Source organism: Opisthorchis viverrini (assembly GCF_000715545.1).
Source record: "Opisthorchis viverrini unplaced genomic scaffold opera_v5_98, whole genome shotgun sequence".
NCBI lineage: Eukaryota > Metazoa > Platyhelminthes > Trematoda > Opisthorchiida > Opisthorchiidae > Opisthorchis > Opisthorchis viverrini.
In genome coordinates this window covers 376492-390250 of record NW_008751755.1, presented here as the reverse complement: position 1 = coordinate 390250, position 13759 = coordinate 376492, and the positions used below count along the sequence as shown (strand labels likewise).

General features: G+C 42.5%; 1 protein-coding gene across 1 annotated transcript; it reads left to right on the top strand.

Annotated features, from left to right (window-relative positions):
* Nucleotides 1-1837: 1837 nt before the first annotated feature.
* On the top strand, nucleotides 1838-8982 carry T265_05306 (hypothetical protein; the record flags this gene model as incomplete). The annotated part of the gene is made up of 2 exons (XM_009170289.1): nucleotides 1838-2121; nucleotides 8910-8982. The coding sequence occupies 2 exons, from the start codon at nucleotides 1838-1840 to the stop codon at nucleotides 8980-8982; spliced, it is 357 nt and encodes a 118-aa protein (XP_009168553.1).
* Between the last annotated feature and the right edge of the window lie 4777 nt (nucleotides 8983-13759).

The following is a 13759-nucleotide window of genomic DNA, read 5'->3' as shown; positions in this document are numbered from 1 at the left end:
AGTTACAAAAACTGGACACAGATCTTCTCCCGAACGAGTCTTCCTAGAGATTCGTTGCCTCCACTCATTCGTCGGTCAAATCCAAGCAAATGTTACAAAGTGGCCCCTCGAATTCCGCAACAGAATTCCCTTTTTCAATCGATGCAAAGCAAAAATGTACGAACAACACACACTATTCGCGTGCCTCCCGATCAGTAGTATCACCATCACACAGGTATTCCATATTTGTCCGGGGACTTGTGGAGAGTGGTTGACTTCCTGCTCCCTGCGCGCGCGTGAGTGTGTTGGGCCGAGTTGTATACCTATTTATTGTGTGCAGTGTGAAGAGAGGGGTGTCCAGTTGTGTTTGATACTTGCACGAACATGAATACAACTTGACTTGATGTGTTGAATGAAGTTCATAGTCCTGGCGCGTGACGCAAGTGGTAGCCGCGTAAACGAAAATGGTTGAGAAGTTTTACTGTACATGTTGTTGGCTAAGGTTGCAACTGGGACAGCAACTGTCACGTGATTTGCGTGTTTGTGACGTGTGATCTGATGAGTGACCTCCACAAATACTCTCCCCCCTTAGCGAAGGAGAGAAGCAGGTGCTGATGAAATGGTAGGTGATGCTCGTGGTTGTGGGGTAAACAAGATAATATACTAATAATGTACTAATATCTATGTGGACGCGGTCGAATCGACCGTCTGGAGTGGCGAAGTTACCGACGGGTGAATGGATATGACGAATCACTTTTGGACGCTGACAAGCTAGGCAAGTTTTTGCCCATGAACGAATGTCTTTGTTCATATTCGGCCATACATAACGTTGTGAAATGAGCTTGACCGTCGAATGTATACCAGGGTGCGAAACGTTGTGCAGAGCGTCGAAAACCTGGCGGCGCATTGCATGTGGGACTACCGGCCTTGCAGTGGGTGTAGAGAGATCGCAGTCTATGGTACCTGGTGCAACATGTAGAGGTACCGGTCTAACCTGCAATGAAGAGAGCTTATCTTGTGAGAGTACTGTAATGGGTTCGTCTTTTTGTAGTTGAGCTATTCGTTGCAGGTAAATAGTGGGCCTTGAGTGTAGGGCACAAAAGTTACACTCTTCTTTTTATGTGATATCTGTTGCACTGTTTTGCCCCGCTCCCAGTGAAATCCCAGCGATTTAAAACGAGGAGCGCATACAACCTGAATGATGTTCACGATCCGTGCATACATAGAGTGTCCAACGGTTTTAAACTCTCCTTTAAACGTGAATCGAATATTTTGTTCAGAGCCGTCCGAAGATTTATATTCGAAAGTGAAAGTCAATGAAGAATATCAAAAGAAGCGTCTGTCAGAGCTCCTCTTTGTCACCTTTCTTTTCCGACTTATTAATCAAACGTTTACGGAAGACGTGGTTCGTATGACGTTTGCCGCTGTTCTACCTAGTAAGATCCTGGAGACTCGGAGGGTGGACGATAGTTCGCCATTTATTTTAGATCCTGTCCACACACGGAATAAGCTGGATGACTCAGACACTGTCTTCATGCACTTTGTGCCTTCAAAGTGCAAGGTGGTCAAGCTTTGTTATGGTGCAGAATCACTAGGACAATCATCTGCGTAATGTCATCACACGTCGCTAAATTCCTTTCTGTTTTTCTTTCAGTTAGACACTTTTGAAATCGTCGTGATATTAACCACTCGGTCCACAACGCGGCAGCGTATCTAATTGTGATTTATGAAAGTAAAGCCTAGCCGCTTTGCGTTGGATACAAAAGGAGACGAACAAGAGTTTTCAGCAATCTCATGGGTGGTTTATGATGTCCACTTCTAAATAATGGGAACGCCGGGTTAGTAATGCTGAAGTGTGATGAATGGTTTTTTCAACAACCCGTCCACTTTTCTAACTGATGAGTTGACCTCAGTGCATCAAGTAAACTGGCATGATCGTAGGACAGGTGGTCGGTTGCATCGCCGTGCCTTCCATGTTGAGGCAGGTTTAAAATGGAGATACCTCAAGGTGGACAACGTATGGCTGGGAGTCGAAGCATGGGAAAAAGGACAAAGAGCTCCATATCATTTGCAAGGCTCACCAGATCCGTGGTTAGAGGCTCTCCTCGACAAGTCACACAACATGTGCCGCTGTTGTGGGGAGTTTGTTTTTCTTATTCATCATTCAGCGGTTCTGTTTTCACTCTGATTTTTGAAAAAAAATGTTTTATGCACCTCTCTATCCTACAGAACCCGTCACTGGTTCACGATTGCTAAACCGAACTGACAGAATTGACCTGAGTCCATGAAACATCAGATGAAGTTGCTGACCAACAAATCAGACGCGTGGTGTTTCTGATGCAGAAATTTGAGTTACGCGTAGTATTTACTGTTTTGAAAATCAGAAGGAAGAATAAGGCCCCACTGTCTACGGTGCCATGTAAACAAAAGTGAGTAAGTACAAACCTCAGTTGTCCACGTTCGCGACATCAGCAGCTGCGCAAGTCACTGAACAGATAGCCCGGAAAGGTCACAAAAAGCTGTGTCAACGAGACAATGGCTTTTAATGCTATCCCATCCAAGTTTAACCAGTTGGTGTTTTGTGCCATTTGGTTTCCGACAAGGTCCGTCATTTGCCTAGCCAAAATGGCGTCCATCAGTCATAGACAAGATATGTGTCAAGACTGTGTGGTATCTTGGAAGGCCATTTCAGTTAATCCACAACCGTGCTCGATAAAACATGTTAGTTCTTTCAAATGGCACAAAAGCCGTGCAAATTACTGGTAAATTTTCTGACTGGTTCGTCCATGGAAGCGAACAGCCATCATCACGTTTTATCTCAGGCATCCGCAACTTTTGTAAAAGATTAATCGTGTCCTTCCATCCAAGAAAAGTAAATAGACACAATCGGTGCAACAAAGACTATATGGTTGACCGTTTTTTTACCAACCAAATAATGTATAGATATTCTCATTGCATTCAACACAGAGCTAACTCCTCAGAACGATACCGGGCGATTTAGTGACACGTAGAAAATGGCGCATTTAAAAAAAACGAGAAATTGAACTGAATTCAGTTCTCTTGTGAAAACCAAAATCTGTCAAAAGCTTTCCGCTTTGAGTTTAAGTAGAACCTAAGTTTGACGGAGGTTGTGGGGACTGAACGCGAAGAAGAGCAAGTCCGGTAAATGACTATCGAGGAGTTCTCAGCGACCTTATGAGTAGTGTGTTACATCTGAACAATAACAAAAATTGTCCCAGCATGTGGTCTGTTACCGGATGTGTTTGGCCAGAAAGATCTAGACGAACAGATTCGAAAGAATCGGATTACAGCAGAAGACGTTGGTTGGAATATTTAGAGTAGCCAGAACATCCGTATTGATTGGAGCTCGTTTAAATGTTGCAAGATTCATAACGTGTCCCCTTGTCTACGTCTAATTACACCAAAGTAACTGGCAAGTTTTAGTTAAGGTGATTTATTGGCAAACCGAACTGACAGAATTGACCTGAGTCCATGAAACATCAGATGAAGTTGCTGACCAACAAATCAGACGCGTGGTGTTTCTGATGCAGAAATTTGAGTTACGCGTAGTATTTACTGTTTTGAAAATCAGAAGGAAGAATAAAGCCCCACTGTCTACGGTGCCATGTAAACAAAAGTGAGTAAGTACAAACCTCAGTTGTCCACGTTCGCGACATCAGCAGCTGCGCAAGTCACTGAACAGATAGCCCGGAAAGGTCACAAAAAGCTGTGTCAACGAGACAATGGCTTTTAATGCTATCCCATCCAAGTTTAACCAGTTGGTGTTTTGTGCCATTTGGTTTCCGACGAGATCCGTCATTTGCCTAGCCAAAATGGCGTCCGTCGGTCATAGACGAGAACTGTGTCGAGACTGTGTGGTATCTTGGAAGGTCATTTCAGCTAATCCACAACCGTGCTCGATAAAACATGTTAGTTCTTTCAAATGGCACAAAAGCCGTGCAAATTACTGGTAAATTTTCTGACTGGTTCGTCCATGGAAGCGAACAGCCATCATCACGTTTTATCTCAGGCATCCGCAACTTTTGTAAAAGATTAATCGTGTCCTTCCATCCAAGAAAAGTAAATAGACACAATCGGTGCAACAAAGACTATATGGTTGACCGTTTTTTTACCAACCAACTAATGTATAGATATTCTCATTGCATTCAACACAGTGCTACCTTCTCAGAACGATACCGGGCGATTTAGTGACACGTAGAAAATGGCGCATTTAAAAAAAACGGGAAATTGAACTGAATTCAGTTCTCTTGTGAAAACCAAAATCTGTCAAAAGCTATCCGCTTTGAGTTTAAGTAGAACCTAGGTTTGACGGAGGTTGTGGGGACTGAACGCGAAGAAGAGCAAGTCCGGTAAATGACTATCGAGGAGTTCTCAGCGACCTTATGAGTAGTGTGTTACATCTGAACAATAACAAAAATTGTCCCAGCATGTGGTCTGTTACCGGATGTGTTTGGCCAGAAAGATCTAGACGAACAGATTCGAAAGAATCGGATTACAGCAGAAGACGTTGGTTGGAATATTTAGAGTAGCCAGACCATCCGTATTGATTGGAGCTCGTTTAAATGTTGCAAGATTCATAACGTGTCCCCTTGTCTACGTCTAATTACACCAAAGTAACTGGCAAGTTTTAGTTAAGGTGATTTATTGGCGGAACACAATGCGCGTACGCTTACTGAACACTCCTCGACAATTCACGACTCGTTCTGTCCTTCTTAGGGTTCATTAGGTGGGCACGTTTCTCTAGTTTCCATCAAATTTAATCTTGTGCTGTAGGTTTTTTGCGAAACGCAGCGTTTTGTACACTAATTTAGTTTTAGAGGGAGCGCCAGGTGGATATGGTTGAACCTGTTGTTTGGTACACTCGTCACCATAACTGTTTAAAAACTGTTGCTTCGTTCAAGATGGCGTTCAAATGAACACGCTGAACACACAATTTCTCAGTTACTAAGATGCTTGAAATATCGCAGTAAATTTGTTCATGATTTGACACACTAAGTTGAAATAAAGCGTCTTTTTTAATGGTTTAGCTGAGCTCGAAGAAGGGCGAAATCAGTCATGAGGTGTCGAGATTTCTTAGTAAACTTATGAGTAATATGTTCTATCAATAGTATTAACTTGAATATCCTACCAACGAAAACACGAGGCAGCACATGTTCAACTGAAATCGACAATCATAGGCAAGAAACTAAGCAGAATTCAAGTGAGTTAGTTTGACTTATTGTTTACACCCACGGGGCAAAAGCTTCCCCTGACAATCAGCTGCTCTGAGTAGTCACGTGCTTTTCATGAACTTTCTTGTGCAGCTGAATATTATCAGGCCTGCGAAACTTGGATTTAAAAGAGCAAACTACAAAAAACGATTAAAAGCCACCTGGTTACTTAGTCAGGACTCATCAAACGAGTATGCACTGGTCAGTTGCCTCTCTAGTTCACAACTAATGGCGTTTTAGTCACGGTGACTAGCGGTGATGCTACAAAAGGTGAAATCTGGTAGCCAGCTGGATACTGCATCAGCCCTCCGAAATCCGGCTGGTAGGTTTTTGCCAGAATGAAACTCTAAGTGGCTTGAATTTTGGAGTTAATATAACTCTGCCTTGAAGTGATCACGCTCAGTTCGGTCTCACAGAATTGGCAGTCATCGCGTCTCCCAATACGATCCCGTAAAGCGCTAGAAATAAGAAATGAAGTGATCACGCTCAGTTCGGTCTCACAGTAAAGCGCTAGAAATAATAAAAGATGAGAAAAATACTCACAAGGTCTGGTCACGTGAATTCTACTTGGTTAGACTTCGAATTGAAATCATGAGCCTAGCTAGATGGGTTTTTAGAAGCGCTGAGCACTGTTCATTAGGTTCCAAGTTTGCAAAGTGAACAAGTATACCAGCGCTACGCATTCCTTCTTCATCGGGTTTCATTATTGACAAGTATTTTTTGGCGAATTATTGATTACTGATGAGTCTAATTGATCAAACTGAAATGTCAGAAAAGGTGGGTCTAGGAGATTAGATGAGTTATGATCGACAGGTTCACAGTCAAGTCTGATCAATACTCCGGATAATAACTTCTTAACTGGTGAGTAAAATGACATGAATAACTGTCCGTCCATCCTACAACTTTAGATTGAACGCAATAAATATATTCGCATGTAAAAAGTCAGTTCATTTGGTTTGGTGGGTCTGAAACGGATCGGACTTTCTGAGAACGTATTACAGCTTGTCTTACTATCTGTAGGTAACTAATGGTTTGGAATCCGAAAACCGGGAACTGGCACTTTCGTTTCAGAGGGGTTTGGTAAACAATCGGTGGATTTATTGCCGGACAACGTTTCGCTTTTGACACAAAAGCTTCGTCAGGCCAAATGAGTTAGTAAGAAGATTGATTGGGTTTTAAGGCAGTCAGGGAACCAATCCGTGAGATTCCTTATGACTTGATCAGCGCTGGATGTTCAGTCTGATGTTCCTGTTTGTTGATTAGTGGGGATGACCAAGATTTACGATAAATTAGTTGGGGGGATTCGTTTTTATGATGAACCCGGATTTTTTGTCCTTGCTTCTTCAGTCTAGGAGGAAAATTCCTCTTGGGTTCGTTCACAGATTTCGTTCACCTGTGTTCGTCCAAGGGTGCTAGAACAATTTGTTTGGGGATGAAGGTGGGGTGGTTAATGGGATCTAACTGGAATTGGATTTTGTACTTTTAGACTCAGACCTTTTCGCTGGTGACTGCACATCGCCTCGTGTCATCTCGGCTGATCTAAGGCTGCTCTCCACACGCTTGCATGTTCTACCCCCTCTATTCTATTCACGCTGGGATGCTTGGCGATTTCCACCACCTCGGCCACCAGTCGCTATGGTGTGAATCTTGAACCCCGTCTCAGGATGTGCACATTCTCTAAATCTATCCTATGCGCAGTGTCTAGTGCATGCCCTGCCATTGCCGAATCTTTGACTAACGCCTGGTGTTCATCTGCGTTTCTCGGTGATCTGTTAATGGAACGCTTATGATCACCGATTCCGGTGTGCCATTCCCTGGCTGTCTGACCTATATAAACCTTCGTACAGTCGTTATATTTTATTTTGTATACATAGTTCCTAGTCCTATCAACCGATCCTGACGAAGCTTTTGTGTCAAAAGCGAAACGTTGCCCAGCAATAAATCCACCGATTGTTTACCATGAAAGAAACGACGGCTTTCCAATCGGTCCCAAACATTTTCCAATTGATGGGGAACTGACACTGTTCGAAATTGGGTGTTGCTAGATTTAGGCACACGCGTCATTCACGATGAACACCAGCTTTTGGCAGACACCAGAAGCGCACAGACACGCGCAGTAGTTCTACAGTAAGGTACCAACATGCTGGGAACTGACGTAAGTTTGCCGAGAAAGTCAAACTTGTTTTTGTCTGTGGCATCTTGTTTTTCCAATCCATAACGAATTACTAATATTTTGACCGTGGTAACCATACTCAAACTAATTTGGTCGTCGCGCCGTTAGAAAAGATCATCTACGGTTGAAGTTACTCAAGGGAGGACCTGCACCAGTTTGTGGGCACATTCTAACACATTGCTGATAATATGTAGTTTACTCATGAGTAGTAAATCTTAATCGTACGTTGCATATTACATTGAGTAAATGTTAAGGACACGGAACCTGCCTAGACAGAGGTAGATACTTATTCAAACTATTCAACCTTTCGCCAATGGGTAAACGTGGGACATAAGTTCTTCTCTTACGCGAGTTGTTTCCAATGAGGCCCCTGGGATGAAAGTGATTTGATGAACTATTCTGGGAAAAAAGTTTCTTTTCAAAGTATTCGCCCGAGTGACGAATATTTGGGGATCACTGTGGTGAAATGTTCTTGATGGCAAAACCTGGAATTTTACGCTTTCGGTAGACTTTCTTTCACGAGCAGTGCCCAATTCTATTGGGTGCTGACACTGTTTCCAAACACATGTTCACTTCTGTATAGTAATGACACTCAGTCTACTGGCACGCTACTGGAGCTTCATGGGCTGCACATTATAAGGTTATTTACCACGTGACTACCAGTCGAATCGATCACATGCCGAACACGTGACTGGAACGTGTGGAGATTTCAGCCCGCATTATCCGTCGTTGACTCTATGACGTAATCCATACATTCAATTAGTCCAAAAACACCTGGCGATAGTGCCCAAAACAGAATGGCAATTTTTCATGCATTATCTAAAATTGCTCCCTAAACAAGATGTGTATCTCACCGAGAATGCGAATGGATTTAAGCTAGAAATCGCGATCAAAGCGACTGCCGATCCACGTAGACTTCGGACTATTGGTAACCTTAAAGTCACGGTCCTCTAGATTGTGTTCGCAATGTTGACACTTGAATCCTGCGCGTTACATTCTTACGCAGTTATTCTGGTTTTTTAATATCGAACGTGTGAAGGACCATTTGACCTGAATTCCGCGCTATATTAGTGGGAGCTCTCGACGGATTAATTGACCGTTCGACGCAACCTAAAAACGGTTTGGTCATTGATTGGAACGTTGGAGAAACCGATCAAATCACTTAATTTTTCAAGTAAATTAAAATGTTCGTGTATAAAAATATAGGTTTATCTAGCGCAGTAGCGCCGCATACAATGCGTTCAAAATTTGATAACGGATACGGTGACGGGCCCTACTGACAGCTAAACTCGAATATAGTGTCCCCCTGTTTAATGCACACTGCTCAGAACAACTCTGCCAAAATGTGAACAAAATGTAAGGACTTCTCACCTATAAGGTCGACGGAATGACCCCGCAACACGAAAGTACTTCATGATGAATATACTCTGGTTTCAACCAATCCCCCTCACAGAGATGTACCTTGCAACCTTGTGCTAAAGACTGATTCAGACACTTTTTATACTGTTTTTCCTTCTTTTTTTCAGATTAACTGTCGATGGGCTTGCTTGGCTTTTTTACATTGTTGATAGTGTGAAAAAACTAATCCGCATAGTCTAGCACTTCGGTTGCGTAGCTGAGAGAATATCCTCAAACCTGGAGAAGTAAGAAAAAGATCCAAAAAGAACCGCTGGTTGACATTGACATTCCACACCCCGGGTTAACGTGTACTCAAAATATGTCTAAATTTAATATCCGGAAGGTTATCTAACTGTAGATCCTGGAAGGTTTTCGTACAGGTGATGCACGAGACCAATCTACTTTTGTGCGGTATTTGTTACTGTGGTGGAAGCATGTCGCGATTCGCGGCTCAGCGTGATTATTGCCCATACCAGCGTACGAATCTGCCAAAAACGGTGAGTTACTTTGACGGACAGATTAGCCGTACCCTATAGGACCAACCCGTAACCAATGCCGTTGAAAAACGGAAGTCTCTCTGCTGTGATTTGCTTGAATGCGAAGTTGGTTGTACAATCTCGAGGCAATAAACTGTGAGGACCATTTTTCTAACCTTTTCGTATCGGGTATTTTATTTTGTACATCCAGAAAGCAAAAGGTACAACCAAAAGTCGTTGACCAATCAGAACACGGGAGCATGTAACCCGGTATCTTCGCTTGTCATAACCTGACTAATCTTGACAGCACCACATTTCTCTCAGTTCTGATTGGCTGACGTTCCACCAATGGTCGTTTTATTCTACTCTGTTCAGTTTCCTGTTTTGCTGTGAACAGATTGTCTTGTATTTTCTGCGTTCTCCAACAGGAGATTACTTCGTGCCTGGAAATGTGAATAATATATGTGTGATATGCAATGACTGAGGACTCCAGCTTATATTCCGAAGCCTCATTGTCACGTGAATTAGCTTATCGTCAAGTGTGCAGTCGAAATGCAGCGGGGAAAATGGGACCCCGAGGTGCTGTTGTGGGTGGAATCGGGCGGAGGGGTGCAGTTGTGGATGTGGAGGCGTCTGCAAGCACCGACGTTTTAATTCTCAAGGTGTGGGTAGGTATGCGGAACACTGCGGGATCAGTGATGGTGTCCAACACTCAGGATGGAATAATATTATATATATAATATTATTATTGTTTTATTATATCAGTTATAAATACTCAAAGCGCCATCAATAGAATGAAGCCATTTGGGTTCCTTTTAGTTTGGTTTGCTCCTGGTGCGCAAGACTTGAATATTTTGGCCTTATTTAAGTTCTCCAGCATGTAGAATAAACAGTCAATATCATTTGGAGAGTTCTTGCGTTGCAAACAAAAGGCATTCTTCCCACAGAGGGGAACAGGTCACGATCACTTTTGTTTTTCAGATAAATTAACCTAGCACACTGCACATCTGGTCAAAAGGTTTTCGGCAGGTGATTAGCAACCGTTTATCTAGTAGTCTAAAACCGAAAATAAGCATATTTTGTTGAATTCTTCAAGATTTTTCTTTCTTTTTAGACAGCAGCTCATTTTGAAGATCTCATTTTCTCAGTAATACAGTAGTTTATGCTCTTTTTGAGGTGACTGTTCGTTCTCCTCGTTCAATAATAAAATTTGTAAGTGCTATTTCACTGATTGCGCTTCATTGTGAATGTCAAGGAGTTCCACGTTCATCAACGTGTTCTTGAATAATTCATGAAGCATTGCGTGGGTTTACCGAATGCACTTTAAGCGTTTTGATGGGCCTAGGAACAATAAGTTATTTAAAATGGGCCAGATTTACGTAGCAACAGTTGTGGAAAGTTATCTACGAAGTGCTTATCTATTTATCGCTCAGATTTTTCGAGTATTCTGGACTCTTCCACTTGCCTGCAACTCGGAGCTATCCAGTACAAACTTTGTGGTCTTGTGTGATATGTTTTTGAATAGAATGTTGTGTTTATCAGTAAAAGTATCATTAGATCCACTACTAATCTTGCTTGCCACCTTGCACGACTGTTGGACGAATGGTCTCTAAATTTTGAACTTGTTTTAAAGCCACTCGGGTTATTTGAATGCAGCCTGAGGGTTCAAAGATTTTCATTACGGCTCGATCGCCCCCCGGACATGACGAGCCTGATTCCAAATGCGATCCTTTTGGTCAGTAGCCTGGTCTGCTCACTCGATATTTTGTGTTTTAGGTGAAGTGGGCCTTTCCGTTTTGTCTACACAATCGATCGAACTTGACCTACTGGCAGATATGACCTTGAGTGTGTGCTCAGATTGGTTCTCGTGTTGTGGGCCTACACTGGCATATCTGTCTTCGATTAGTAAACAGCAGTCAGTGGCATCACCTCGATGTCACCTCGATTGGTGGTGAGACTTTTGCAATCAAATTGCCCAGCTCAGCGAAGAAGCATTTTATTCAACGAGACGGCAGCCAAATACAGGCTAACCATCAAAGCTGTCTTTTGGAGATCAGTGCCAAACACCCATGCCTAGTTAGCTTTGATGCGCAGCTGTATGTGTTATAATCAAATGAGTCAATCCTCTTCTTCATTTCGCAAAAAGCAAACAAGTGGGCAAATACAGTGACATTACATTTGGTTGAGGCAGATCACCATAAAGGAGATAATGAGCTCGACTTAGTTGAGTCTCCTGTCGCAATCAACTTGCTGTTTAAAAAGGCAGTGCAGTTGTTAAAATTGTGCAATTTGGGTTAACGTAGGTCATAAAATTGGTGAAACCTCAGTAACTACGTCTACCTGATGAGCCTCAACAAAGGCAGAACCGGTAGTGGGCTTTAAAGGTGTTTCAGTACCTTTATGAGTAATGTGTTACCGCCAAAAAAACAACAACTGATTGTGATATCACGTACCAAATGAAACTGGAGTTGGTCTGGCGCAGTGCATTCATTTAAAGAAGGTCAGGCTCTTGTCAAAAGCAAACAGTTGTGCAAATGAGGGTTTTTGTTGATAAACTTTTTATTTTCTACTCTTTTCACTTATCCACTTTGCTGTGATCAGAATGGCCAAGAGCTTCACCGTCAATCTGTCTTGATATCACCTAATATGGAAATCGCAGCTGGTCTTGTTCACATGTGCCTTGGGCTCACATCTTTCTTTGGAACTTAAGCATGAAAAATGTCCGTTCTCTCTATATTTTCTCATGATTCATCTACCCCTGGTTCTTCTTTAACGCCCCTTTCTCTTAACCTGGTCCCTTGTCAGAAAAACCTCTACCTTATGGTTGAATCTCTTGAACACATCTCTGGATGTGATTAAATTTTAGAAACGAATTTGGTCGATTATATCATCACCAAGTAGTTTGTTGCCGGCTCAGCGAAACTCAGTGGAAACGACTGGCCCCCTTGACAACGCCGTCGTTCCAAATTTTATGGTCATTTTCATACATTCCCATTTTGCCTCTTCGTACATTAAAACTACTAATTGCACAACCTCCTTCCTTGCTCAAAGTCTGATGAATCCCATCCTAGTAAGCGATGTTCTCGAAAAATGTTCGCTTATCTGAATTGACTTCATAAATTCCCGTTATCCTTACAAACAGTGAATGCTATCTGCACCAGGTCACTGGATTTGTCAGGTTTTGGTCAAAGATGTAAGCAAACTGTATGCAGACATTAGAGCTCTTGACAGATACTTGGTATTTCCGACCAGAGTTGATTTACTCAATAGAATATGTTTCCAGATATCCTTGGATTGGATTTGCTCCCGTAGCTGATATCCTCTCACACTAGGTAACACCGCTTCTGGAAAATGATGATTTCACCCTATGGGTTTTTCTTCCCCAAAGTCGTGGAAAGCAATCAAACATTTGTACCCATTCTACAATTTTCCGGAACCCATAAGTTCCGTTTTGAATTGATACTGGCTCATCCAATATGTCCCACTCAAAAGGGTGCTGTCCCTTCGGAGAATCACACATGTTTTATTCTTACAGCTCCGAACAAATCGTCAAAATTAGCTAACCACAGATATCACTGTAACAGATCATGAGTGATACTGAAAACCACCGTCGATAACTTTGCTTGTTACTGTCTGAACAGACCTTGTTTTATCCGTCACGCACAAGACTTAAAAACGGGGTTTGTTTCACAAAAGGGCATATTTTTAGCTCGTACAATACATTGTCTTAGCATCACGTGAAATTCATGGCGTACCGGATCGTTTCGTTCTTAACTACCCTTGAGTGTGATGAAAACGCATTTTCACGGATCGATAAATCTCCAAATTCAACATGTCTGTCGTAATGCTGTGACCAATTTGAATAATTCCGATTCTCGAGAAATACACTCATTTGCAAATCAACTTGATTTTTATGAGAGACAACTAAATGTGTTGCACACCGGCCGCCTCATGTTTCAGTTGGTACGATATTCCAGATGTCGCAGTATATTTTCATAAAGGAAACTACTCACAAGGTTGCTGAAAACTCTTCGACAGCCCACGACCGGTTTCGGCCTTCCGCTTGGGGCTCATCACAACCTTGTGAGTAGTTTCCTATACGAAAAAATTACTATTCCCCTTTACTTCTGGAAGATTTTGTCCTGAAATACGAATGTTTACATTTGATGTTAGTCGGCTAAACATAAGGTGTGATTTGTCTTCATAGATAGACCAACTTTAGGCACATTGAAACGGAACACGTGTTGGCATCCCAAGTTTGGACCGCATGATTTGCTTAAAAGTTCACCGGATTTTGTTCTGGCATGGAGCTCTGCTTAGGTAACCGCAGTGCTCAGAACCAAGCCTTGGAGAGTTACGAAGCGGAAACTTGGAAAATTGATCTTTTTCGCGTCCTAAAGTTGCCAGCGCAGCAGCTTCCTTTAGCTGTTTGCTTGTACGGGTTGTCAAATTCTGTTAACCTCGCCCATGCCTTCCAGTTGCAATTACTGTCGCTACCGCAC